Source organism: Galendromus occidentalis, unplaced genomic scaffold (genome assembly GCF_000255335.2).
Source record: "Galendromus occidentalis unplaced genomic scaffold, Mocc_1.1 scf7180000076870, whole genome shotgun sequence".
Lineage (NCBI taxonomy): Eukaryota > Metazoa > Arthropoda > Arachnida > Mesostigmata > Phytoseiidae > Galendromus > Galendromus occidentalis.
Genome location: NW_003804859.1, coordinates 990,319 through 1,017,308, shown reverse-complemented (window position 1 = coordinate 1,017,308; position 26,990 = coordinate 990,319). Strand labels below are relative to the sequence as shown.

Genomic DNA, 26,990 nt, shown 5'->3' with positions numbered 1-26,990 from the left:
TGTCCGCAGCTACTCTCCTCGCTTTCGAAGCAACTTTTTCTACATGGGCCTTGCCTGTGAGCCCGCTCTCAAGCGTGACTCCGAGATAGCTCACACTGTCCTTGATTTCGATTCTGTGTCCCTCCAGCAGAATTTCCGGGGGTGGCTCGTTCCTCCTCTTGATCAGCATGACTGCCTCGCTCTTCTCCGGGGCGAGCGCCAAGGTTTTCGATTTCATCCACGCAGCGATGATCGCAAGGGAGTCGTTCGCGATCTCCTCGAGGTCCTCTCTCCGTTTCGCTCGGACGACGAGCGCTAGATCGTCGGCGTACGCTATCGTCTCGGCTCCCGCGGGAAGCTTCAGTCTCAGAACCCCGTCGTAAGCGACGTTCCACAGTGTCGGACCGAGGACCGAGCCCTGTGGAACTCCTGCTGAGACTGGGTACCTCTCTCCACTTTCCGTGATCCACCTGTCCTGGAGGTAGGATGCGACGATTCTTCTTAGGTAGGCCGAAACTCACTGAACTTACACTAAGTTACAGAATACTGAAGTCATTGTTCCAGCGTCCGGTCTGGACACCGTGAGTCAACTCATGGTCATTAGAATTTTTCTGGGTAGCTACTTTAGCCCATCACTCCGAGACATTCCGAAGCAATGAATGAGCTCTCGGAGTTTATTAGGGTCTGATGCTTGGGATTTCTCCATTCTCCGCGCCTTGAAAATCAGATTTCGGCTCCTGTCTCGTTCGTCAAGAGCTGCGTTCCGCTCATTATCGAGGCGTCGCGGCGCTTCCCTAGAGTCGCGGAGAAGCTGTCCGAAGGGCATTTCACCAGTATGTCGAGACGGTCCGGCGTTCTGTTTGTCTCAAAAATATTGATATTGCTAGGATTGATGTGACTAGCTGATGAACTGAGAAGAAACTTCCATTGAACGTGAATAGGATTCTCGTGTCTTTCCTCGATATTCTTTTTCGCGCGTTTCGTTTTCCCAAACCAGAATCGAAACGAGAATGTGGCGAATCGTGGAGAAGATTCCGGTCCTCACAGATCCCCCGGATCACGGTGTGGATCATGAGCAGTCATCTGATAAGTGGGGACCTGAAAGTATTAGCAAGATCGCTCGGTCTAGGCTAAGCCAAGGTCACGAAAGTCACTGATACTTTACTGTCAGGAATTAGCGTGATATTCCAGCCGAATCTCAAAAGCGATAGAACCGTCTGCGATCGGGAGCAACGACGGGAATCGTCCAAAGTCTTGTTCACTTCCAAAAACATTACTTATTCGTCATCGATCGCTGCCTGACGCGATTGGGAGGATCCAGAAAAGCTCCACGCATCGCTCAGTTAAGCGAGCTCGCACTGACGCGCAAGAAACCGCGAGCTGTTGAGAGGCTTTGGGGACCTGTAGTTGATACGTACAACGGAGATGGAACGGCGTACTCGAGTTGGAATAAGCTGTTTATAAGCGATCACTCACTCATCGTCACCAACATTCACTGCTACGGAGCTTCAGTCCCGATAGGCCGCGCAATACACCAAATCGAAGTTACGCGGGCCTCTCGAGCCCGGCTCCACTCTGAAGAAAAAACTCTGCGATTTCGAGATTCGCAGTCGTTCCCGCGGACTGTCCCCGGAGGAAGAAATTCCACGCGCGATATGAGCCTTGAGTCGTCGCTCCGCTAAAGCGACGAGTGAATCGTTTTTTCGTGCCACATCGAGGAGAAACGAAAATGACACCGGTCAACAATCTCATTGAGCTTCACTCCAAATATCATAGAAGATTTCTCAGACTTGAAGCCCGTATTCCTCCGAGGTCGATCGACCGATTCTATTCTCTTTCCTATCACCACGGAACAACGCGAGAGGCTCTCCCGAACTTTGTTATTGCCGAACCTTTCATTTCTTATTTCCACTGCGGTTCCCGGGAATCTATCGAGGGCCTAGCCGATCCGTCAGTTGAGATGTTCGTGGTCGACACCATGCGGCTCAGTCGAAAGGATCTCGATTCGGGTAATCCGCACTCGGCATCATCAAAGGCATCAATACATGCAATCGGTTCACGCCACGGGAGGTGATACTGTGTCTCATCACCAAGAGAACAATGAACGGATCGACGAATCCTCAACAATTCGAAGGGTTTTGGACCTCCGTCATCTTGACTCATTAGACGTGACGCTCTGCTGTTCTACAGCACGGCATTAGTCGCAGAACGCCTATTTTAGATCGATACGACATTGCTTAACTTAATTCCGATCCTACAATTGATTAATCGGAGCAAATCAGGAAATTCTCTCCGTGTGCTAGAGTTCGAATCGTGTTTTTGAATCTGCCTCCGTTCGAGATGATTCCCCGCCTATTTTATTCGATTTCTCCTGTTTTCGGCGAGTTCAGAACTCATTCCTTCTCCTTCCCTCTGAGTTGAGGCAAGCGTAACTTCCAGCATGGATTCATCGCCACACATCGGGTAGATTTGTGCTTATCCACGGGGCGTTCAGTGATAAAGGCAGCGTAAAGCAGTGATCGCGTAGCCGACTTCCTTCATTCGCGGCGGAGATGGCGCTCACGAAATGCATCGCGCTGCTCGCCCTCTTCTGTGGAGCGGTTTCAGCATCTTGGGGTAAGTCCCGACCTCGCAAACAATTTCGGGTATACAACACTATCTGATTGGGCTGACCACAGCGAGGAGATGAAACTCTCTCGGGGATCTTGGCTGATTTTGTCGACGTAACATATCCATGAGTGAAGCGAGAATCTCCGATGCGATCTACTTTCTGAATCTCATGAGCGAATGAACTCCTCGCGTCATAGGTCCTTCCAATTTGGTGGCCGAAGTTGATGACAGCGAAGGCGATTTCGTCAACTTCAACGTGCAATGGAAAGCCGGAGATTGTCCGACTGCGAAATTCCACTTGTACACCCAGACGCCCAATGGACCTCGTATCGAAGAAACGTCCACGAGAGAGTCTCAATTCACGATCGAGAAAAAGGAATTCTGGACCAATTACACGATTATTCTCGAGACTTCTTGGTGTATTTTTGGCGAGAATAGATTGCAAATCGAGAAAAGCATTGGACCTGGGAGTAAGTCTGCTATGGGGATCGTTCTGATTGAATTCCAAAGCGTAATGTTCCTCTTGCGTCAGTCTTACGAGACCTATAAACAAGGAATGACTCCCCGTTCCGTCCAGATCCCCATCCAGTGAAAAATGTGGAAACCGTGTCCTCCGCCGTCGATGCCAACATTACGATCGAAGAGGCCTTCATGCCGAAAATCGTCGATATGTACAATATCACATTGTGCTGGAGCGAGAGCTGTAAGACGATGGTTCACGTCAGGAACCAGCATAAGGTGAATTTATCCCGCCCGACGCCTCGATCATCATCGATCATAGCGAGTCTATCGCGTGGGAGCCCCTTCCAGAAGCCGTTTTCGAGTCGGTCCGTCATCACGTTCGAATTTCCCCTAGGCTACGACTTTCACCATGGACTTGCATGAACTGCTTCCCAGTACTCGATACGATCTGAGCATAGTGCCAGCGATCGCCTTCCAGGGCGAAACTTACCGCGGTCGAGCGTACGAGGCAGAGTTCGTCACTGCAGACGTTGGTGGGTAAAGTCCCCTCTCCGGGCTCCGTAGGAAGCGGAACAGCATTTCTAAGGATTTTTTCTCACTGATCCGCAGAGCTCCCGATTCCTAGCGGCTTCGAAGCCACTTTCCCTTGGCACGGGGAGCAGCGACTAGTCAAGCTCACATGGAAGGTGCGCGGAGTTCCCTCTCGATCGTAGATGCATACGTCTGGATCTGTAGGAATTCAGGTTCAGAAATATTTACCCCCGGCTACCTCCGTCAGAGAGGCTCATCGAACTTCTTCATCTACAGCTTAGTGAAGCCTCTTACGATCTGGCATTCTACAACGTGACCGTGACCTGCGAATCGGACGCCGCCTTCGTAGAGTCTATCGACGTCACGGAACCCGAGGTCACTTTCACAGACTTGCCGTTTTCCAAAAACCTGACAGTACACATCACGCCGGTCTTCAATATCAGTCATCATTTGATGTGCAGGACGCCTGGAGTTTTCCGATTCGAGACACCGCACACAGGTACTGGGGGACGCAGAGCGTCGTGATCGGATCAGAGCATCTTTCTGTATGTAAGGAAGCTGCTTTAGATGAAAACATTTGATTCCCAGTCCCTGTGCCGATCAAGTTCGCCTCCGTCGGTCTTGACGCGAATACGCTCTACGCTCAATGGGATACTTCTGTGAAGGTTCTATCGCCTGCACTACTCTTCGTGATCGAGTACAGCAGCTCAGAAAATGACTCCAAGACAGTCAACTCTAGCGAGAGGAAAACCATTCTTCGGGGTCTCGAGCCTAACACAACGTACGAAGTGTTGTTGAGCGTTCTCCCCGCCAACACGAGCTCTTCGTTCAACTTCACCACGTTGGACAAAGGTACAGTTCGGTCCTCGGAGCTCTGAGCACCCAGCTTCATTCACAGCGACTCGGTATTCTCTTCCGAGATACTTCTGGCGAGATAGGATTCGATTCGAAATTTCCTTCTCCGTCCCCAGACTACGCCGCTCCCGTCAACGTCATCGCCGATCTGTTGAGCGAGGGTTCAGACACAGCGTCCTACGACTTGAAATGGAATTCAGACGCCGCGCCGAGAAATGCAACCTTCTACCGGATCATCTCCTGCAAACGAGACACCGGTGTTTGTACGCAAAATGAAACCGAAGACGCTCATGAGGTCATTCCGCTTGAATATTTCGCAGACTACGACCTCAGAGTAGACGCCATATACGAATTGGATCTGAACCAGACCCAGGTCAGGAGCGGCGAGAAAACCAACCTGACGACTCCGGGAACTTGTGAGTGAACAAAACTAGGATGCCTCCGGAAAACTGGTCGATTCGGTGCTGCTCTAATCTATCGGGCTCGAATTTCGGGTGATGCACCGTAAAATATCGGGGTGCGCGTGAAGTAACCCGGGAACATCGAAGAGGGGGGGATCATCCGGAGTGATTATAACTTCCGGGAGATGAGTGAATTCTTACACCAATGGCTAAGTTCTACTAGAAAGTTCTTGAAAGCTATCGAAGACCGTATTTTCGACGCAGCAGGGTTCCTCCGAAATAGCCTCTCCTTTCCAGCCCCGTCAGCGGTCACCAACATCCAGGTTCAAAACGTGAGCACCACCACTGCTGTCCTAACATGGTCTCCGCCCGCTAATCTGCCGGTGAAACTCTCTAGGACCTACCAGATCACTGATGCTCCGAACAATGTTATCGCATCTACCGAGGAAGAACGCATCGAGCTGACGAAACTCGGACCGTACAGCTTATACAACATCACCATCCAGACCACCGTTTCATACAATGGATCGAAATTCGACGGAAGCGCAGAGAGCGAGTTGTTCTACACAGATTCAGCAGCTCCAGGACCCCCGGAAAGCGTCACCGCGGAACAACATGTCCGTACGAATACCTTCAAGGTTTCTTGGACTGTGCCCAAAGTAAAAAACGGGAAACTCGATTACTACGAAGTCGAGACCAAGGATTCGGAGGACAACATCGTCTCGAGCATGTGAGTCGAGATTCTCCCACTGGAGGAACAAGATCCCATGCCAGCTCCGACCCACGCGGACTTGCGTAGGGGAGCACAAGATATCAGGGGATAATTTCAATTCAAGAATTTCCGCCAAATATCCCATCAATACCCTTCCGCTTTAACTTATTCCCTCGTCCCGATCCATCCGTGGTAGTATCCCATAAATTAGAGTCGAACTTCCATTCTACCTATTCCAGAACCGGACTCGTTGGGACGAGAGGAATCACCGTTAGGCTGCCCTCGGTTCACGGCGATGCAAACTTCACCGTCAGCGTCCGAGCGGTCAACATCAACTTGAAAGGCCAGCCTCTACCGGGACCAGCGAAGAGCTCCGCGCTACTCTTCAAAGGCATCGGTGGGTAGAGGATCGAGGGAAGGAAACTTATGCTCCCGGAACGTCACTTTCGAACAGGATTTCACAGTCTCGCCTTTGCCCCAGGTGCTCCGAGTGCTGAGGTTATCAAACGATTGAGCAGCTCGCTGCTTCTCGAGATGACTCCATCGAATGATACCGAAGACACCACCGGTCTGTACTACATCGCGGCGAATGCTCAAGGAGATACTTTCAGGAGTACCTCGAAGCGAGTCGAGGTGAAGAATCTCAGATCCTACACACCCGAAACAATCGCGTTTGCGGCCTGTTTTCTTCCGACATTCTGCTCGGAGTCTGTCGCCCTCACAAGTGTCACCAACGTTGCTGGTAAGCGAAATTCGCGCTTGAAGTCGAACTGACATGAGCTCCGACTCGAATCCACTCAATCGATACGTTCCCGAATCTATAACTTGAGCATTCCGGAAATCTTTCGCGCTTCTTGCTCCCTCACTCACTTAACGGCTCACAGGTCCTTCGGCCGTAAACGACCTGACCTCCGACTATGCGAATCTGACCAATCCAGTCTTCAAGTGGGCTCCCCCCACGACTGCTAATGGACCTCTGGACGGCTACGTGTTCACTCTCAGGGACTTGACCAATAAATCGGTCAACTTCGAGAAGGTTCTGCCGTTCCAGCAGCTGTCCTTCACTTACGAGTCGGACCTCGAATTCGAAAAGTGAGTCTGTTCCCATTCCGATGAATCCCCCTCTCGAGTATCTGGTCAGCGACGCGCATCGCGCATCGGGGTCCATGGGCAAAAGTCGAGATCCACCGAGGCGGCCTCTGTCCGAGCCCCGCAATCAGGTAATCAAGACCCGACAGAGTTCCACCTCGATAAGAGAATTGCTTGTCGCAGATACAATTTCTCCGTGAGCGCCTTCAACTACGACTTGGACGACCCGAAAGTGCGAGTATCCGGAGAGCTGTCGAGCATTCTTGTCAAGACAGCTGGGAGACGTGAGTACTTTGGTATCGCCATCGAAGATACTGTCTCGAATGTCAAAGCTGCAGCCAGGACGCATCTGAGGGTTTTGCGTATTCCAGATCCCCCGAAACCGGAAAACGTTCAGGAGCTCAACAAGACCTCAACATCGGCGTTCTTGCAGTGGGAGAAGCCGGACTACCCGGGATTCAAAGTCGCTTACTACCACATTGAAGTACCCGCTCTGAAATATCAAGAGATCACGAATAAGACAAGCTTCGTTCTTGAGGGCCTAAAACCGTATACGAACACCACAGTTCTCACCCGGGGTTGTACTTCGGACAAAGTCGATAGCTGCGGATTGCCCGGAGCGTTCGAAGTGGCCACTCGTGTCGACAGTCAGTACTTCGAAGGGGTTTTTAATAATACCGTGTATTCATTACGCGATCAGAGCGAGCTGACCGGAATATGTTCCCTTACAGCACCTTCGGAACCTCTTTCAGTCACTGTCTCGGACGTGACTCAATCCGAATTTTCAGTCTCGTGGAAAGCACCGAACACTCCGAATGGACCGATTGACGGTTACAAGGTCGCCATATCGCAGTCCGGAGCCGGCAATCTGACGTGGATTACGGTCGAGGAGAAACAAGTCAAGCATAAGTTCTCAAACTTGACTTCAGCCAGCGCCTACACTGTCCACGTACTCGCGTACAACATCGATGAGGATACCCATGAGGAGTACGACTCGAAACCCGCCTCAGCCAGCTTCGAAACTGGTGAGTTCCTCGGATCCAGCGATTCCAGGGGAATCTCCTATTCCGAATCGCTGTCTGGTCAATAGGATGGCTCTGTTCCAGACACAGGATTTCAGTTCGAGCTAATGGGGTGTTCTTTTTTCAGTCGGTTCCGGAAGTGCGGTGTGGTGGATTGTGGCCTTGGTTCTTGTTCTGATCGCGGTTGGAGTTGGTGTTGGAATTTTACTGTACAGACGCAGAACGCTCCGAAACGAAGACATGGGCTGATCTGCTCAGACCCAGATAATTTATTCCATCAATAAATATCGAGAAGAAAAATAAGACGATCTAGGCATTATTATCGTCCCTATAAATCCACAGTTTTATGCAATGCCAAGTCCACGCAAGAGCAGCCGGTCGACACAGCGGAAATAACCCTTCCCCGGGCTAAGTCATGGTCCCCCTCCCCTCCGAATTCCATGAGCCACACGGATACACGTATACGACGAAGCGACAGAATAACTCCAAAGTCCATATACATGGGATAGTTGCCTCCTATGCATTGAGAGACATTTGCAGCTTCCGGGAAATTCGATGAGCTACTTCCACGGAATCGATACCAAAGAGCGTCGTCCCGAAGATCTACATCAAGCATGAAACGTATCACGGTTCTGTCTACCGATCGGAGCTTGCAATTGAACCTGTCGGTGAATCAATCTTGAGATCGAACGATTTTGGAGATCACTGAGTTTTATTTCAATCTTCTCCCGGCTCGAAATCCATGGCGATTTCGTGATCCCATCGTGATTCACTTCTAGAGCGTTCAAGCCGGAATAATGACTTCCGAGGAAGATGGAACTCGGGCCACAGGAATCAAAGTGTAGTGTCACGCAGCTAAAGTCCCCCGGGGAAAAATACCCACGAGGCTAATCTCCATGACAGAATAGCTCGGGCGGCTCGAAACGAAACTCGAGTTCTTGATCCACATTCCCATCGCCTTCAATCAAACTGAAATAGCCGCTGATTACTAACGATTTCAGGCATTGATGGAAGGAGTAGACAAGGAGGCTCGGGAGCTTTGAGTGGCTTCCGGAGGATTTTGAGCATAATAATCGTATATACATATATATTCAGGCAGGATAAGATGATATGGGCTTCTTCGAGCAATCGTAACGCCCAACCGGGACGTTCACCGAAAAAATGCAGACTCGACGATCTCCCGCCTATTTTCGAACTAGTTGCGAACTAGTTCCGTTCTAACGGGTTGAAGCATATCGTATCCATATTGTACCCAAACAGACCCTGTTCCTGAGAGTCCGCAGTGCGCTAGTGATTCGATCATCATCAGAGGGCTTAGTTCAAAACCAGCAAGTAATCCATCGTGTGCCTTACGCTTCCATAACCGCTCAGCCTTGCAGCGTCAGTCAGATTGCATTAGAAAAACCAGAATAGCGTGAAACACTCGGCGCCCATCGAACGTCGGAGGCCATAAGGAAAATGAGCCTTGCAAGTGTCTTACTGCTTGCAGCATTTGCCATTCCAAGTTGTGAGTCGCCGGATACGTGAAATCGAAGTGTTCGTGATGCCAAACGCAAATCGATGATGGCGGTGGAGAATATCCAGGGTCTGCGATGCTTGGGCTCCGATTTTCGAATACGTGAGGAGCATTCCTTATAGATACTCTGCAAGGGATCAAAGAACCATCGGATTTGCAAGTCGCTCACCTCTCACCAGTATCGGTCGTGCTTGGCTGGGGCTGGTCGAGTCCGGGAGTGGAACTTCGAGACGTCAGGTTCGAGATCAAGTTATGTCCGGAGAATGGAACTGAGATTTCAAGCTCCGCGGAAGGAGCTCTCGAGCTCGAATTGGGGAATCTACAGAACGGCACGGAATACAACGTGGAGATTACCGCCTCATCCATGAAAGATCCCGGGAATGAGAGCTCACCACTGAGCAGCACATTCAGAACGCTGAGCTCAGGCATGGTCGACGCTTAGCGTGAACATCAGTCATGTGTCTCTGCTCCCCTAACCCCCTCCTCGGGAACAGGCGTGAACGGGAAAGCTGATATGTGTGTATTCCAGATTGGCCACCACCGATCCAGGTCAGGCACTCAGCCACGGAACGCCTAGACGTAGCGTCTAGGGTCATCTACACAATCTCCTGGGATATCGATCCTTCGAACGATCTCAGCCAGAACGTGACGAGGTTTGATGTATCCTACTGTGCAAGAGAATGCGCGTATATTCAAGGTGACAAAAGTCTCGAGCGGAACCTTACCCTGGCCTACTTCACCCATTATTCCATGACGGTATTGGCTGTATACGATCTTGAGCTGGGGAGGAACCGGACAATAGAAGCACAAACTCAAAGCTTCGAGACGGTAACCGGCAAGCCCGGACCCGCTACGAACCTCTCCGTCTCACAAGCTCCGGATACTTTGGATCTGGCAGTGGCATGGGACCCTCCGGAAGAAGCGAATGGAATCATCCAGTCCTTCAATCTTCAGATTGTTTCGGACTCGAACGCTACCCAAACTGTGAAGTGCGTTCCCGTCTTTGCTACCTCCTAAATCATTTCCGACGGTCGATGGACAGCTCGCTCAATGGGGAAACTCTGATCCTCTTGGTTGTCCTTGCAGTGTCCCGGCCGCCCGTGTTAATGAATATGGCTTCAAGATCCCCCATATTGCCCCCATATCCGACGTATACACGTTCAAGGTTCAAGTAGTCAATAAGGGTGATGACGACTACCGGAAGGGAGATTTCATACACACTCAGTGGCATGTCCAGCGACCCGGTGAGTCAGTTGTCTTATTCAACTCTTTTCGGGATTTTTCCCACGAAACGAATGGGTCAATCGGTCGGAGTCGAAGACAAAGGCGAGGTCTCATAGGGCCTTCCTCTTATTTACTCCCGCAGAGCCGCCGCGGTCCTTGAAGCTCGGTCAGCGCACCGCGACCTCCCTACATTTCGAGATCGAGAGGGATTTCGATCAGGAATATCTGTCCTTCAGGATACACGACTCCTTTGGACATGAGGTTATCTCGAACAGGAAAGCTGTCACCATCCACGGCTTCACTGCTTTCACGAACGTCACTTTCCAGGTAGCAACGTGTGTTCGTCTCGTTGGGGATCATTTATTCTGCGGACGAGATGAGATCGCGGGATTCCTGACGAATGTCGCCTGTTAGTGGAATTTTCTCTCCTGCTTCGATGCATCGAGATGGAATCGGGCTCAAAGATGGCATGGTCGAACTCTGAATCGCAGGAGCCTCAAATTAGAATCGTGATGCTTCATCAGCGTACCGTTTACAGCGCCTTCGAAGGTGCGCGACCTGGGCGTAAGCTACGTCGACGGCAAACCGTGGTTCACTTGGGAGACACCAGAAGTACCTTCCGGCCCGATCGACGGTTTCTCTGTTCAGATTTCGGATAAAGGGAACGGAAAGGACATTGCGTTCGATATCCCGCCAGCTCTGAACTATTCGCTCGCCGGAGCCCTTGACTGCTCGAAGTACTACCTTTCTATACTCGATGAATTTTCCTCTCGGGATCGTCGTGACGAGTTGATGGAGCGTAATTCTTTCGATATTTTCATTAAAGCTACGAGATTCTCATCACGGGATTCAACAAGGATCTCGACACGGAACAAAAACTCAACGGTCTGATCAGCTCCGTGATGTTCTCGCCTCCGAATTGCGTCGGTAAGTTTCCACGTATGGCGCTGGTTTGCGACCTCACATCCCAGCCAGATCGGATACGAACCGATCTCTAGCGGGCTTGTGAATCCTGACTTACTGCGGCCTATGATTGGGCGAGACGTTTGCCTGTGGATTTATCCTTTCGTCGGCCAATCGGAAGTCACCTCGTTTTTCCTGAGGCGATAGCACCACTATCCAACAGCCCGACAGTCATCAGCGATTGCACGATGGACGATGGAATTCGTTCGATTCAAATTTCTCCCTTCCAGACGAAACTACATTCCCAACCTGGGCCATAATTTTGACGGCGATCCTCGCTTTGGCAGGAATGGGCGGGACCGGATGGTACCTGCTGCGTCTGCGACGTCGAAAAGTTTCCGGAAACACCCACGGACAGATTCAGTGACAACACTCACATGATGGTTCCAGATGTGACTTTATTATCGTCCTAACAATAAAAACTCGCTCAGAGATCGGCCAACTCCCAGAGGAGGCAGGATCGGTCCGTCCACCTAGGACCGCCCTTCGAATCTCCATCGAAGGAGGCTGTCCAGACTTTGAAGTTGATGAACGTTGATACCTTGGTCTGTCATCTAATTTCGCGAACCTGACATCTAAGGAGATGCGGATCCAATCTTGAAACGCTCTGATCCGAACAATGAACGTACATGGTGATGAATTCCTGTTCATAGCCCTGAAGAGAACTTCGTGGTGCCGACTCCGCTTCGCTCTCCAGCGAAACCCGTGGCGGCCTCTCTCGGTGGACTCGAGAATCCCCCCAGAGCTTTCGACGACATACAGACCGGGAGGCGGAGGGAATTATACTTAAGGCGAACACGCGGAGATCCGGCGCAGTGAATATCTTTCCGTGGGGTGCGACGATGTATGTAAGAGAGTTCAAGACGACCGGGGGACCGATTGATCTCCTGGAGACCTCGACAATGTAGCTCGACAGATGTGGAAATTCCCTTCCTTTAGGGGAGTCGGATCAAACCAATAGTTGCGAAGATATCCCGCAGAGATCTCGCTACGGGTTTCCAGATAGTTGAAGAAGGTCACTGCATCGGCTTTCAGGCGAAACTCTATGCGATACTCCGATCTGCAGGAAGAATCGCCGGACTTCCTTGCCCGGAACGCATTAATCACTTGCAGGGACGAGTTTCCCAACCTCGATCCAATATTCACAAAGGAAAATTAGGGAACTCTTCTCGGCTGACTCCTGTGGATATCCCCTTTATCTTGATCATCACAGAAGGACCAGACAATAAGTATCCGCGAGGCATCTGATGGTTTTTGTGGCGAACGCCGAGACCATCCGCTTCCCGGAATAAGTCTTGTCACCGAAAGCTGTCTCGGGAATGACGCTAATCTTGTAACGAGGAATATGGATCATACAGAATCGACGTTGTGCGGACGCTCTCAATTTTTCCGTCGGCTGATGCTAATTCAAGGCGATTTCCCTTGAACGGTACTCGCTCCCAGGCCCGGTGACGATAACTGCCCTTTATCGTTTTAAACGAAATATTCAACTTGACCATGTACTGTGTCCAATATCCTTGGTCTCTGAACGAAAAGTTGGCGCCGAAGGGTGAGCCAATCTCCGTAACACCCGAATCAGGCGTGCTCAGAAATATCTTGAGTCGAGCGAGGGTCCAGAATCCAGCTTTCCACAGAGCTTTGCGGTCGGACAAGTCTCCTATGCTGTCGCCGACGTCGATCATCGATTGCGATGGACTTGGCGGGGGATTTGCGGGGGATCTCCGCCTGACCACATACTGTCGAACTGTCGAACCAACCTGACGACGATTAATTATTTTGACCTTCCCCTCGGAATCCCCGAGACAGAAAGTAGAGCATGAAGAAAAAAGGCTCATCCTAGCTCGCAGAAGCGAGCCCGCACATGACCGCAAATATCATACAATGAACTCCGTAGAAGCCATGTCGATTCGTATTGTCAGTGAATGGTCTCGCCGCATCTTATCAGGTGCCAGTCACCGCTTGTCTCATCTAGAGTCATCTGCGATTAATTATTTATAAACCGACCAGCGGCTAATCCCATATTCGATTCGATGTCGGGATCTCCAGAGCCACAAATCGGTACTCGGTATTGATCAGAAGTCTCATCTCAAATGCGAATGCACGTTCATCGGAAGATGGCTCAGAGCAACCTCATAAGATGCCTCAAGTCCCGTCGCACGACATCCGGAAGAGCTTGTACCTCGGAGCCTCAGAGGGGCTATCAAACGTCGTCATTCCGTGAAACCAAAGCGGGTCAGAAGAATCGCTTAGCACGAGCTGCAGCGGTCGGGAGTATATAATTTTTCCCTAGATTTGCGTAATGTGCTCCGCTGCTGAAGAGGAACTGGTGCGACGGATAGGAATTCGAGAAGGTGAACGCGTGTGACACTTCTCCCGGAAACGTGGAATCCTTGTGCATGGAGGGAGGCTTTTGCTCGAGGGAGCGCCCGCGTGGTTCGATCCCTGTTTCCAGCGCGATCGGCAAGTTCAGCTTGAAGCAGGTGGTTCTGGGACCACAGGGAAACCGTGCCGGTGGCGCGTTCCACCCATAGCAAACGCTCTCGGCGTGGAAGTCTGCTCCCGGAATTCCAGGTATGCGAAGACCGAAAAATCAGGCCCCCATGAACGACACGGCAGGTCTGGATTGCGCACCGAGAGCTGGGAAAGACGGCTGTACACAAAAGTCATGAGTCATGATGATCCCCTGGACCGCGCGATACTCGAAGTTCCATCAAACTCAGATCTCGCAACAATGCGGGAGCTCTACGATGAATGATACCTGAACCTACGTTCTGGTCTGATGCCCTCCTCGGAGCTCGATAGGTCTCTGGTGGCGGGAGCTTTCTCATCAGAGACGCCATGGATTAAATCCAAGGTCTCGTATATGCATGTAGATACACACGGATCTTGGAACTTATTTATTCGAGTTAATATAAGCACTCCCGGATCCCTTCTGGATTTACCCTTCTGGCATTCGTCGTAGAGGCAAATCCACCTCTCGTGATAATACGAAAATTCATGTTCATGAAGACGGTAGGTACTCCAATGTTTTTAAAAGTGTGTAGCAGACTCGAGAACGCCTCGATGAACGAAGAGCAATAGGATCGGAAGACGAGTACAGGAGGGTGGTCGAGAGATTAGGGGAATTCTTCGAAGGAGCCCAAGTTTTATTCTGAACTCTGAAGGTTTCATCCAATCACAGAGCATGCGGTAAAAACAAGATCCGTGAAGGACTCGTCCACCCAAAACTCCAGGTAGTGGTAATAAATTCTGTTCTATTTCGGATACTCATCCATCTGGACGTCAGAGTCATCCATCTTACAAGGGATTGTATTCACGGGCGCTATCTTCGGACTGGCCCGGTGCAGGTATGATAAACACCTCGAAACCTATGACAATCATCGTTGAGCCATCCGCTAACGGGACACGTAGCCAAGGCTCTTCGTTCTCGGGACCGTGAACTGGGACGGCATCCTTCGGCTCGAGCTCGCCGTTCGGCAAGACGTGCCTGGACAGACATCTGCTCGCGAAGGGGCAAGCTCCTCTCCCTTGATCGAAGAATTTGCAGATCCTTTTGGACAACGCCGTCTTGTAGCCTTCGACGAGAGTGGCCTTTCTCTCGCCCTTCCCGACGAAGTAGGCCGAAGGGATCACGAGATGGGACTCCGTTCGGCATTCTGGGCATCCTCGGGCCGCTGTCACAGAAACTGAGACCGAACGTCTCCACTCCTTGATACAGTCCAGGCAGAAGACGTGCGGACACTCCTCGAGGATGCCGAATATCCTGGAAGATTCCGCTTCCTTCGCGGTGACGACGTCCAAACAGATCCCGCACTGTAGTTCCGATGACGGCTCTATCGCTGCGGCAGACTCTCCTCGCTCCTCCTGGGTCCGCCGGCACTCCGTCAGATGTCGCTTCTTGAGGTCAGGATCGTTCGAGTGCAGGACGTATTTGCAGCAGAGATCACAAATGTCTCCGTGGGTCGCTTTGCAGTCCCGGTTCCGGCAAACCCCCGAAATCACGTGGAACTCGCACAATGCCGAAGCTTCGAGAGGCGACTCCACCGGGGTCTCAATCGATTGAGCGCTCGACGACGGGGGACATGACGAATCCTCGGAGACGTGTCGGTAGCGACAGCGCTCACCGTATCGGCAGTCGCCTCTCTGGAAATAGCGACAGACCGCCACTGTTTCCGACGTCCCATCGTGGGAGAATCGGCAGCTGGCTCCATAACGGCACTCGTTCGAACGGATGAACCTGCACAAGACACTTCGGGGACTGAAACTTGCCATTTTCTTCTGATTCCAAGGAATGACGGAGAGAAAGATACTGATGTCTTGGTCAGGAACCGCCTTGCAATACTTTGGGCAGAACTTCGCAGGATCTTCCGAGACGAGGAGCTCCGATATGAGGGTTTGGTCGGAAGGCGCTGCTTTTATAGCGCTGATTGCGAGAGTTCTGTAGTCCGGGGTCGCACCCACTCTCTGGAATCTGCGGCTCCAATGAACTTTCACTTTCACCCTCCCCAACCCCCGAGCTCTTCGACCCTAATCCTCGCTTGAAATAATTAACCCGGCCCGCCCGCATGCTGTATCTCGTATTCGGAGGCTGAGGATTCCGTGGGAGCATCAAGTGATGCATTCCTGAACCAGACCGTATGCATTCCTGCAGAACTTCGATCAGCAATCTCCGGGCTCAAATTTACGACTCCGAAGACCCGCAGAAATTCCCCTCTCGAAGAATTCCTCATGGAATTCGTTAATGAGCTTCCTCACTGGAATCGTATCATCATAGCAGCTCGTTCTTCAGAACATTCTCGAGAGTTTGGTGCCCTTGGCCGAATCTCACTTGACGGATTTCAACTCGCCCGAATTATAGATTCCGGAATCCCAGATGCCAGAAATATTTGGATGAATAGGAGCAGCCAATGAAGGATCAGAAATCATGTCACGATTATACACCTATAATTTACATCTATTCCTCGTACAATTAGGAAGTTTGTCCTCAAGACTTCTTGTCAAGTTGCACCCCACGAAGTTAACATACTCTAGTAAACTTATTTCATCACTTTCGTATTCTTTCACTTCCATCAGCCTTTCATTGAGCTCCCTGTATTTCTTATTTTGTTGCTCTGGCTCCTGGCCCATAGGTTATTGCAACATGATGATTTTGAATTTCGGTTCTTGATGCTGTAGCCGTTTTATCAGCTCGAATAGATTGATATGACTTTTCCGAATGAGGGCGTTCATTGCCCGGTGCCAGCCCTCTAGATCAGCGGTGGCTAAACGGGGGTGCATGGACCTCGGGGGTCCACAGCGAAATTTCCGGGGGTCCACAGTCCACGGCGAGATTTCGGAAGAGACGCGATCAAAGTGAGCCTTCACGACGGGAAGAAGGGCTGTTGGTCAAATACGCATTCGGTCAGTGACTCCACCCAGCACATTCCGCGGCGAGATCTCGAAAGCACAGCATGTTCATACACAGGGAGTCTCAAATGCTGATGAGGCCCGGCTGCTGATTGTACTCGTATCCCTACAGCTCGGTATCTGTTCGCGAATCCATTGCATTCCTGCGCATCAGGAGGAGCTCCGACTGCCTTGATCTGATTGATGAGAACTTTACACATGGAGCGAATGGACAGGAGCAATATGGGGAACATGGGGTCCACCAGCTCCTACGAAGGCGGCTTGGGAGGTTTACCTCCTTTCCCGGGTTGGCCGCGGCTGCTCAAGATGATTTTTCGTTCGCGTCCCAAAATTCTCTAATGATTCCAAATCGAACGGGGAGTCAGGGTCTCGTTCTCTGGCCAAGTCCTGACGATATAGTCCTTGAGCAATTCAAAAGCTTCCTAGGCCGGGTGCGACGAACCGGGTGAGTCTGCATTAATGTCGAGCCACGCGTCGTGAAAGGATACCAATGGCACGAGAGCCGAGGCTTTGACTGATCGCGAAAAACGCTTGACGTCAACGTCTTCGTTAAATCTGTTCAGACCCAATTCTTGAGCCTTCCACCAGAGACATTGCAAAAAAAATTCAGTGCAGGTTTAGCTTGAAGCCAAACCTGTGGGTTGCGTAGAACTACGTCAACGTACTCGAGGGGACTTATCGTGAGATCGCGATGAAGTCTATGAAGCGAATCGAGGGAAGATTTATTGTTTCAGTCTATGATTATGAAATCGAGATATAGATAGTTGAAGTGTGGCTTGAAAGTATAGTTTCGCGATGAATTCCGATTTTGGATTCTGATTTGGGGTCCTCAAAGATAAGTTTCAACCGATGAGGTCCCGATCCAGAAGATAAAGTCTGGCCGCACTCTTCCGAAGCCGATGAGGTTCGATTCCAGATGAAAATCCTGGATCCTCAACGATATGCTCCTGTTATCTCAAGTCTCGACACGGAGGATGGAGTTCGGACGCACTCTCATGAAGCCAATGAAGTTCGGTCCCGCATGAGAATCCTGCATGAGAATCCCGGGTCCTCAACGATATGTCTCTATCTTTATGAAGTCCCGATCCAAACGATAGAGTAGTCGAGCGGAGCCGTAATTTGATGTATGAATTTTATCGCAGTAAGTGTCAAATTCGGATGAGAGTCTCGAGCCCTCATTCAGCGAATGAGGAATATAGCTCCTTGCTCAAAACCTCCAAAGTTCCTCGGTCCTCACTGATGAGGGAATAAGGGATGAAAGTATAAGCCGACGGCGAAAAGGGAAGTCGAATATTGCAAGCCGTTGGCTGTATCGGATCATTTTCCACGTCCGGATCCGGCGTGGCTGAGATTCAGTTTTCCGGCTTTGAGCACCCGAGACGGTTCTGGAGCCGGATCCTGTCTATATAGTTCCCATTATCTAAATGATTCAGTTCGGTCGTGAGGTGACCAGGCGGCGGCGCGTATGCAAATGTAGATGTGTCGGGTGCGCTGATCATTCGACTCGCCTCCGGAGTTGCGTGGGAGACGATGTGCTGATACCCCAATACAATACCTGATATTTCGCCGCTTTCGTACCACGATTGACAGCTCAGTGGCACGATCGTTTGCTCCGGCACTCCGGCGGCACCCTTGAGTACCACAATGCATCATAACGCACCACGTTTAGTTTCAATGTCCAATGATTCTAAATAACTGAGGTGATTCGAAGGTTCCAGAGGTGGTTTTCTGGACACGGAGTCGCGGGGAGTTCAATAGCCTCTCTGACAGTTTTACCGTACCAGATGTCGCCTGAGAAGCCTACCGCGATTTCGAAACCCTCAATCCGAAACCATTCGTGCATCCGTAACTGGATCCGTCACATTTTTTTGGACAGCGTCCATAATGACGTAGTTCTACGTCAAAATGGAAAAAGCACCCTTCGGTTTTGGCAAGGGGGAATATATCGTCGATGACCCGAAGTTCAGCGAATTCGTGGTTGAACAGGAACTTCTTCGGAGCGAAGTTCGACCCTATCGAGACAGCGTAGCGCTTCAGAAGAGCGAAGCATTGATGACACGCTTTCTCACGCGGAGAATCCTTAGATTCCAGACGACTTCATGGAAATCATGGAGCTGTTCCGCAGCTACTTATGTTACAACCAATGAGGAAGCTCAGCAGGGAACGATAGGAGCGCCATCTGTTAATCATTTCAGTCACCGCCCGGCCGCAGGAGCAGATCGAGCTCGGCTTCGAGAGTCCCCGCGATGCATCTCGGAGGAATACGAGAACCGGGAAAGCTTCACTTGTCGGATGATTAGGTCTGGTTCATCCGATCTCGAACAGAAACCTACGCTCCTGGACTCGGAGTTCATGAGGAAAGAGTGAATGAAAAATTCGCGCGCTCCACAGTATCATATTTTTCATGCCTCAAAAAGACATATCCGCATGAATGAGAACTTCTTCCGAAGTGCATCCGATGATTTGCAACGTGGGGGCTGATCATGTGATCACAAATTCGCTCTCTATTTCGCAATCCTCTCGTGAGCTACAAACCTGAGCTCAACCATTGCTTCCCGCGAATTCGATCCTTGCGAACAGTACGCAGAGACCCAATGAGCACAGCTCTGGATGTTCGTTCTATCACGCATTCTTGACATTGGTGGTCAACAGTTGCCTCCCTCCTCCGTCGGAAAGCACGTTCCCTAGAACGGTTGCGTTCTTGTCAGGTAAAATATTTAAGGGCGGCCATCGATGAGGAAGTTGCGGAGCGATGGAACTTCATGAATCTCCAAAGACTCCCAAAATGAAGACCTCCGAAACAAGTATACGCGTTCGGAAGTCCGATATGGGACGGGTCACTCTGGTCTCAGGGACCAGTTCGTCAGTAGGTCAAAATTTCCGCTCGTCTGACCAGTAGGCCTTCCAAAGATCCGTGAAATTTGAGATCCGCAGATCCCGGATCCGCACCAAACCGGATCCAGAAAAAATAAGCATACATGTGTACAACTTATGTAAAGTTCTCTGCGGATTCGCTGCTGATCTCCATATGTTCATGCTATTTATGCGGAGCCTACCCTGAAGCATTTCATGCATTTTCCGCTTTTGGAAATCTTCAAGAAATGTTTCCAAACCCAGCTCTTCTGATCCGTCGCTACCTTAAAGTCCTCCATGATGAGGAATGCTCCGCCTGAATACAAGAAGAACAACAAAAATGCATGTACGGGCTCGTCCCGGCAGGAGGGCTGGAGTTTATTCTCGATAATTTTAGGCTCTGCAAACTTGTTCGCGGGGAGCAGTCCAGACCACGAACTGCTGAATAAGAACGCTTGCGCTTGAGGTATGAACAGTTGTCTCTCAGCTGCTATCGACCGGATCCCGTTCATAAGTCGCAGCGAAGTCCGACGTGCAGAGCCGTCATGTCGGCGGGAAATGAGTGAGGGAACAAGCCCTCAGTTTGGAGACGAGAGGTTCCGGACTCTCAGAGGCATCAGAGGCTCAAGTCGCTTATCGTTTGCAAGCTGCGAAGCTTCACCACATGATACGGAAGGAAGAAGGATAAATTGATGTCGTAGAGCGGAGGAAAGACATTGCCGTCGAGGAGGAAGAGATAACTCGCAAAGAGAAAAAACTGACCGCTACGATAAGATTGCCAGCCGAAGCTGAAGCCTATCGCCTCGAGATGATCGCCCAGGGTGAGCGGGTGAATTTTGTCCGTCCAATTCCTCCGCAGCACCCGAGTTCTCGAGGACGCTCGCGCCGATGTCGAGAGAATAAGAATGATTGGTGCAGCGGGAGCTCACGCAATCGAGGCTGTCGGTGGGGCAGACGCAGAAAGGATGCGACTAAAAGTCACAGCGTACCTACGGTATGGTACGGCGGTTCTGTCAATGGTTCTTGAGAGTCTCCCGAAACATGCAGCTGAAGTGAGTCATCACCCGATTTTGGATAATCGCTACAGGGTTACCTGTCTTCTATGCTTGAGTTCGGGCGTATCTTGATCTCACCGATGTCCTCCGGGTAGGTTGCTCCTCCGTCGAAGAAGACTGACGAGATCCTCATGTTGGGCGGGGAAGACGGCATGGCTCAAGGGATCGGGAAATTATGCTCCCAAGTACCCCCACCGTCCGAGCTCATTCCTGCGTCGCAACGAACTACTGTTTCGCTATAATCATCCATCCGCGCAATCAGAATATGCATCGCGTGGCGCGTACCGATATTCTCCTCGGCGTCCTCTCGTCGGGATGAATCTCGTGATCGCCCTCGGCTAAATGTTGATGGGGAATGCTCATTATCCATAAGAGGTGGGGCGAGGATGGATAACTTTGTCAATTGCGGAGTATGAGAGCTCCTCGAGATTTACAGAGCTCGTGAAAAACGATCGAAGAAAGGATTCCAGGACGGAAAAATTTCGACTATGTCTCTTTCTTTCCTCGTCTCCACCCCGATGACTCAATGTGACTGAGCATCTGCTTAGGCTCTACCTCGATGACGCCGACGCCTCGGATACTCAGAGCCGATTACGATATAATCAGCGAACAACCTGCGTTCCAATTTTCGCCTTCGCTCTCTTGTCGGGGGTTTTTCTATTTGGTTTCAATCGAGAGTGCCGATAGGCTCTAATAATACCTTCCTGATGATGCGGGAGCGAGGACGGCCTCGCGGCCTCCATTGTCGGTTTCTCAATCTGTCCCAAACGTTGAGAGGCATGAGACGGTCACTCCCGAAAGAGAATCAGAATGGAGAGGTTTTTCGCGTAGATTAGCTGACTCGTTGACTCATCCGCCAGAACTACGAATGAGCCAGAGCGAGCGACGGTGTTCCCCAGAACAGTAGGGCCCCCGGGTCTCGGCCTTGCGGGGCCTGTGGAATGATGGGAAAATATCGAGTTTAACATTTTGATACGGAAATATTGAGTCCCGTTGATGATCTCGCGTCGAGCCAGCCCTGCAATGATCCTTCTTAAGCCTCCACTTTCGAAATGGCGATCGAATCGATGGGCTCTGCCGTAGCGGACGCCTCGTACGAATCCACAATTTTTTGAACATGGCTGCGCCGGAGTTCTTCCTTGCAGTGACGCTTTTCTGTGTAGCGCTCTCGTTCGCCGAAGGGACCGAAGGTTGTGCCACGCTCAGACAAGTTAAAGGGGTTGCACCGTGACAACTTGTGATTTTCCCATCGGAGCTCCGATCGAGAGCCCTCGACTCTCGGTTGCGCCTATGCTTTATGATTTATGATGATCTTCACGGACAACTTGCTGTACCAATGCGAGCATCCATCTTATAGGACCGAACGAGCTAGAAGCGAAAGTCACTCCAACCGGGAACGGTTTTGTTTCCATCACTTTCTCATGGGACGAGGGCTCCTGCGCCACGAATTCGACGGAATACTCACTGCTCTTTGAAGGGTCGAAGACACCGCTGATAACTAAGGATTTGAGATATGAAGTCCACGACCTCCAGTTCTGGACGTACTACTCAGTTTCGTTGCGGGCCAGTGAACCATGTCCTCCGACTTGGCTGTCTCGAACAGAATACACTGGCCAGGGAGGTAAGCAATTTCGATTTCTCGGGAATCTCGAGCTGGGGCAGAATTCCTCTAGCTCGGCCCGCCCATTCCCTCCTGAATGGAGAATCGTGGGTGCGCTTTCCCTGTTGTACGCCTCGCGCCTCTCGAACACTGAACTGAAGCGCGGAACTTTTGAGCATCCGCAACTAGGTTTCACAACAACGATCAAATCCACGTTTTTCTCCGTGTTTTCACTGAGACTTCTCACGCCTTAATGCTATGGCAATGATGCAGAAAATATGTTTCCGCAATTCAGAACCACACAGAGTGAAAAAATTCACTGCCATTCCTGATGGAGAAGCGTTGCAGCTGATTGTCGAGGAGGCTTTCATGCCGAAGACTGTCACGTCGTACGTGGTGAACATAAGCGATTCGTCGAAGGAAGAAAGTTTGGTCGTTGATCGGAAGAGATCAGATGTCAAACATGAGGTGAGGCCCCTCCATGACTTCACGGAGCATGTCGGTCTGCGGGGCAAGAGAGATAACCTTCGACCCTTTCCGGGATAGGCAAGATTGAAAACCGGCACTCGGTCGGGTCCGAAAGGACCGAAGGCTTGTCTCGGACCCGATCTCCGGAAAGGCTGCCGTCGAAGAGTGTCTCGAACCTCAGGGGAGCTTCTTTCAGGTCTGGCGTACGAAACTCCGGAAGAGGCTCGTTCCTGGCAATCTTTACCGGATCTCAATAGCACCCCAAATCGAAGACGGAAGCGAACGTTATGTCGGAGACCAGCTCGTTGTGACTGCGAAAGGTAGGGGCCCAAGCTCTCGACGTCGCCTCGCTGTCCACGCAGACGCTCCGGCGCAAGAAGAATGTGCTGTGATGCGACGCCGTGAAGATCTCGCCCAGTGTCTTTTCAGCGAAAGTACAATGACGTTGCCGGTGTCTTATTATTCCAGCCTATGCTAGTCCCTCGAAATTGACTGCTCTCGTACTCATGAACAGCCTCAACGCGAGCGGCAAAGTGGATGTAGAGATGAAGTGGCAGGCGAGTGTAAAATGTTTTCCGGGCCAAGTCGTCCCAATTCGAGTCGTTCCACCGCGATTCACGACGTGAAATAGAACTTACCGCATTTACGCACCTTGCTCATAATCGTTTGAGACGGTATAGGGCTGGAGACCCATGCGTTGCCGGAGCTGAAGTCATGCGGCTCATTTTGCGAGAGTAGCAGCTACCGATGCAGCGTCGCGGTCGTCACCCGAGAATCGGACTTGCCAAAAATCGAAACTCGAGACATTTTATGCCCGACAACTCTCACGGAGATCGCATTCCTATTGTTCAGCTCGAAGACATCGATCCCGATTTCAAATATTTCGATGTCACCTGGAGGAAGACCGACGACCAGAAACCGATTGGGAACGCGAGAACTCATTGGAATAAGTTCTATCTCGACCAATTGGACATCAGGTCATCTTATACGGTGGAAGTAGCGGCCGTGTACCGACCTCATGAGCACGATAGCTTCGTGCGAAGCGCGAGCATCAACTTCGGTGAGATATCCCGAACGAATTTCACTTTTCGTTTAATCGAGGCTCACTTCAGATGTTTCTCTAAAAGCTCATCAAGGTCCGAGATGTCTGAGCTTCCTCTTTCTTGCCCTCAGATACGATTGGGAAGCTGCTCCCGCCAGCCAATCTTCAAGTCGCTCATCTGAGCGCGAATGAAGTACTGCTTGGATGGAGCGCAGTTCTCCCGTCGGACTCGGGGATCCAGGTCTCGGATTTGAAGTTCAACGTTGAATACCTGGCCCCAAATAAAATTAAAGAATCCGTGATCGTCAATACCACCCAAGCGATCCTGAGAGGTCTCGACAAGTCTACAAATTACACCACGACAGTGACAGCGATTCTCGAGAACTGGATAGACGCTGAGGGCTCTTCCATGCAGTTCGAGACTCGGACTGAAGGTGAGCGCCTTGCCCCTTCTTACAAAATCGTCCCTCAACGTCCGACACGAAATTCGGACCGCAATTCCTAAGCAATGATGAATGCTCTAAACAGAGAGATTACGATCGACAGATTGGCCGGCCGCGACCATAGTGAAAGCTTCGGTCCTTTCGGAGGGAATCGAAGACAGAGCTGTTTACGATTTCGGATGGGATCTTCCCGAACGCGAATGCCTGGAGCGTTTCGAAGTCATTATATGCGATACCAATTGCACCACAATACCGAAATGGCTGGGAGAGGAGCATCAGGAATTCATTTTGGACTACGACGTGGACTTCAACGTTACTGTCAAAACAATCTATGATCAGCCTTTGGGCCAGTCGATCATGAGGTTGTCGCAAACCTTCAAGAGCAGGAGCACCGTCGGTCGTCCTGATTCAGTGGATTTCATCGCCATCAAACAGGAACTCAGGTGGTTGAGTCTCGAATGGAAGCCTCCACAGAAAACGCGAGGTCCGGTAGACCACTACCACATCAAAATCTGGGACGCATCCAATCCCCTTCTCGTGAATTCGTGAGTTCCTTCCGAGGGGTTCCTGCCGTTCGCCGAAGCTGGGAGCGCCTTTCATATGAGTGATTTTCCGCGATTGAGGCTGAATATAGTCCTTGACTCATGTCACGTTGACTCATCCTCAGGGCTAATTCTTCAGACTTGAGAGCTTTGATCAGCTTACCTCATCTTGCGGGGAGTAGCTACAAAGTGACTCTAAGTGCCGTCTCTGTTGACACCTTGACTAGGCAGGAGTTCCTCAGCGAAGTCGTGAACGAAAACCTGCGTGAGATCGAATTCTTGCGTGAGTTCAGACGGGCAAATGCCCCGGATAATTGTGGACGAATCCCCCGGAATCCGATCTCAGGCTCCTCGGGACCTACCTGAAAGAAACGTTTTTCCATTCACAGCGCCACCTGCGCGACTCGAGACGATAAAGCGCAAGGGACACTCCATCAAACTCCGAGCCGTACCATCGTCAATTCTCTCTCCGATTTTCTACAAATTCCGGTGGTCAGCGAATGACAAAGAATTCGGAGTTGTGGCATCGAATGAACACGAAATCAACAAGCTCGCCCCTTACGAGCGAGTCGAATACAACGTCAGCGCCTGCTTCTTGGATTCTGCCGAGGAGCCCCTTTGCGGAGAGCCCATATCGTCCAGTGACATGACCAACGTAGAGAGTGAGTCGACCCAAGACATCATAATTACCAGCTGTACCCTAATCGATGACTGCGAGATCCCTCAAGCGAAAAGGTCCCATGGCGACTAGGCCGACCACTGTTTTGAGCGAGGTATGATCTTTCCATTCTCCCTAGGTCCGCTCGCTGTTAGCAATTTCTCGGTTGTGGTGAATGAGAACAATTCACTTGCGCTCACTTGGGACGAACCATCAGTCAAGAATGGTCCTCTGGACGGATACATCGTCAGAATATATCAGCCAAGCCTTCAAGCTTCGACGCAACGGAACTACTCCTTGAATCCTGCGGACTCTGAATACTTGATCACTGCCACCGATGATAGCACCGCGTGCGTTTCCTCAATATCCCCAATTTCATTTGAAAATGCCCAGCACCTCGAAATAACGTCGAAAGCTCACCGATTCCCGAGACACAAGGTATTCCCGAATCAAGCCCGAGCTGTCCATATGAGTCCTAAAACTATCCATTCCCCAGGTACGATGTGACGATCGCAGCTTACAACCTAGATTTGGACACGCACGAGATAGTGATGGGTGAGATCTCTCTAAAGAGTTTACACACCAGAGGCGGAGTGGAAGCAGCCGGTTGGATCATACCCGCAGCTTTCCTCACTCTGATCGCTGCAGTCGGGGTCGCTGTGATAGGGTTTCACGTGCGTAAAAAGAGGAGCTCGAGAAGGAAAGGCCCGATATTGTCCTTTTCTCTCTTAGATGACGGCTTGGACCGCTGAGATATTTGGGTCGATACACCTATGCGAGGAAAACCCGATTTCGGTCCATGAACATACCTCGTGTCTGCTTGTTGGCAATATAGAATCGGGCGCATTCCAGTTGACAAACTCGCCTTCGTTTTTCGATGCAATAATTGTCTTCTCATTAGGGCGGCGGATGCGGCTAAGGATTCGCTCCGAGCACGAAGCCGCGTTCTGTGAAAAATCGGAAAAAAAAACACAGAGTGATCCCGCGTAGTACAATACTTCAACGGGAAAATGAAACTTCTGTGCTAATTCGGAATAACCAGGTCCCGAAACGAGGGAAAAATACATCTAAGCTCTGGGGCTTCAAAACGATTTGATATCTATTGGTCGCGTCTGGAGCCGAATAGTTGGTAATGCACGCGAGGAGCATCTTGAAGCGATCTTCGCGATTTTCGTTTCAACCCGGGATACGTTTTCTTCTTGACCTGCACAACAAGGCATTCCCGCCAGGCTTCACAACGATTTGCTGGCCGCACTTTGGCGATGTCGGGCATCAAACTGACTTGATTCGCGACTCGGCGATACTCCTCGTTTGGCAGTTCCATTCAGAGAGAACGAAATTTCTTCCCTCATCCACCGCGGGAGCTGGAGGAGAGTTTTCCACGGATTAGGACCAGCGCTGGCATAAAAACAAGAGACAGACCAGCAGTTAATGGAACCTAAGGATAGTGATAGGTTCGGTATCACCGCCTTGAATACACAATGGGAGCACATCGATCGGGGAATCGACGAGATAGACAATGCGTGATAATTGCTTGCAGGTTATTTATCTTTGTTTCG

At 50.8% G+C, this 26,990-nt stretch overlaps 4 protein-coding genes and 1 pseudogene across 4 annotated transcripts; 4 read left to right on the top strand and 1 right to left on the bottom strand.

Moving 5' to 3' along the window:
* The first annotated feature begins 2,431 nt into the window (after window positions 1-2,431).
* Window positions 2,432-7,964, top strand: LOC100900533 (phosphatidylinositol phosphatase PTPRQ). Its single transcript, XM_003740256.2, has 16 exons — window positions 2,432-2,595; window positions 2,787-3,059; window positions 3,167-3,327; window positions 3,446-3,584; window positions 3,661-3,737; window positions 3,859-4,081; window positions 4,171-4,434; window positions 4,554-4,853; window positions 5,136-5,568; window positions 5,790-5,947; window positions 6,032-6,292; window positions 6,435-6,642; window positions 6,823-6,923; window positions 7,011-7,286; window positions 7,371-7,664; window positions 7,789-7,964. The coding sequence occupies exons 1-16, from the start codon at window positions 2,532-2,534 to the stop codon at window positions 7,908-7,910; spliced, it is 3,354 nt and encodes a 1,117-aa protein (XP_003740304.1). The 5' UTR covers window positions 2,432-2,531; the 3' UTR covers window positions 7,911-7,964.
* A 1,074-nt stretch (window positions 7,965-9,038) lies between these two features.
* Window positions 9,039-11,900, top strand: LOC100900391 (usherin). Its single transcript, XM_003740255.2, has 8 exons — window positions 9,039-9,168; window positions 9,300-9,602; window positions 9,707-10,166; window positions 10,264-10,421; window positions 10,544-10,810; window positions 10,940-11,138; window positions 11,228-11,328; window positions 11,595-11,900. Exons 1-8 carry the CDS (start codon window positions 9,120-9,122, stop codon window positions 11,729-11,731), a joined length of 1,674 nt encoding a protein of 557 aa, XP_003740303.1. The 5' UTR covers window positions 9,039-9,119; the 3' UTR covers window positions 11,732-11,900.
* Window positions 11,901-14,661: 2,761 nt separating this feature from the next.
* On the bottom strand, window positions 14,662-16,491 carry LOC108863761 (E3 ubiquitin-protein ligase makorin-1-like). Its single transcript, XM_018638303.1, has 2 exons — window positions 16,391-16,491; window positions 14,662-15,835 (listed from the first exon to the last, which is right to left on the bottom strand). The coding sequence occupies exons 1-2, from the start codon at window positions 16,489-16,491 to the stop codon at window positions 14,662-14,664; spliced, it is 1,275 nt and encodes a 424-aa protein (XP_018493819.1).
* A 3,432-nt stretch (window positions 16,492-19,923) lies between these two features.
* On the top strand, window positions 19,924-20,920 carry LOC100905712 (flotillin-2-like; annotated as a pseudogene).
* Window positions 20,921-21,783: 863 nt separating this feature from the next.
* On the top strand, window positions 21,784-26,310 carry LOC100905565 (uncharacterized). Its single transcript, XM_003740291.2, has 12 exons — window positions 21,784-21,868; window positions 22,036-22,299; window positions 22,574-22,746; window positions 22,943-23,066; window positions 23,215-23,303; window positions 23,599-23,806; window positions 23,920-24,222; window positions 24,335-24,776; window positions 24,899-25,056; window positions 25,163-25,435; window positions 25,571-25,781; window positions 25,928-26,310. The coding sequence occupies exons 1-12, from the start codon at window positions 21,796-21,798 to the stop codon at window positions 26,181-26,183; spliced, it is 2,574 nt and encodes an 857-aa protein (XP_003740339.1). The 5' UTR covers window positions 21,784-21,795; the 3' UTR covers window positions 26,184-26,310.
* Window positions 26,311-26,990: the final 680 nt, after the last annotated feature.

Coding starts and splice junctions, on each gene's coding strand:
- LOC100900533 (XM_003740256.2), top strand. CDS start 2,532: ATGGCGCTCACGAAATGCATCGCGCTGCTCGCCCTCTTCTGTGGAGCG. Junction 4,082..4,170: donor ATTCGAGACACCGCACACAG/GTACTGGGGGAC, acceptor TTTGATTCCCAG/TCCCTGTGCCGATCAAGTTC. Junction 5,569..5,789: donor GACAACATCGTCTCGAGCAT/GTGAGTCGAGAT, acceptor TACCTATTCCAG/AACCGGACTCGTTGGGACGA.
- LOC100900391 (XM_003740255.2), top strand. CDS start 9,120: ATGAGCCTTGCAAGTGTCTTACTGCTTGCAGCATTTGCCATTCCAAGT. Junction 10,167..10,263: donor AACGCTACCCAAACTGTGAA/GTGCGTTCCCGT, acceptor TTGTCCTTGCAG/TGTCCCGGCCGCCCGTGTTA. Junction 10,422..10,543: donor GTGGCATGTCCAGCGACCCG/GTGAGTCAGTTG, acceptor TTACTCCCGCAG/AGCCGCCGCGGTCCTTGAAG.
- LOC108863761 (XM_018638303.1), bottom strand. CDS start 16,491: ATGGGCCAGGAGCCAGAGCAACAAAATAAGAAATACAGGGAGCTCAAT. Junction 15,836..16,390: donor GATGAAATAAGTTTACTAGA/GTATGTTAACTT, acceptor TTGGAGCCGCAG/ATTCCAGAGAGTGGGTGCGA.
- LOC100905565 (XM_003740291.2), top strand. CDS start 21,796: ATGGCTGCGCCGGAGTTCTTCCTTGCAGTGACGCTTTTCTGTGTAGCG. Junction 22,300..22,573: donor AGAATACACTGGCCAGGGAG/GTAAGCAATTTC, acceptor TCCGCAATTCAG/AACCACACAGAGTGAAAAAA. Junction 23,807..23,919: donor AAGCGCGAGCATCAACTTCG/GTGAGATATCCC, acceptor TCTTGCCCTCAG/ATACGATTGGGAAGCTGCTC.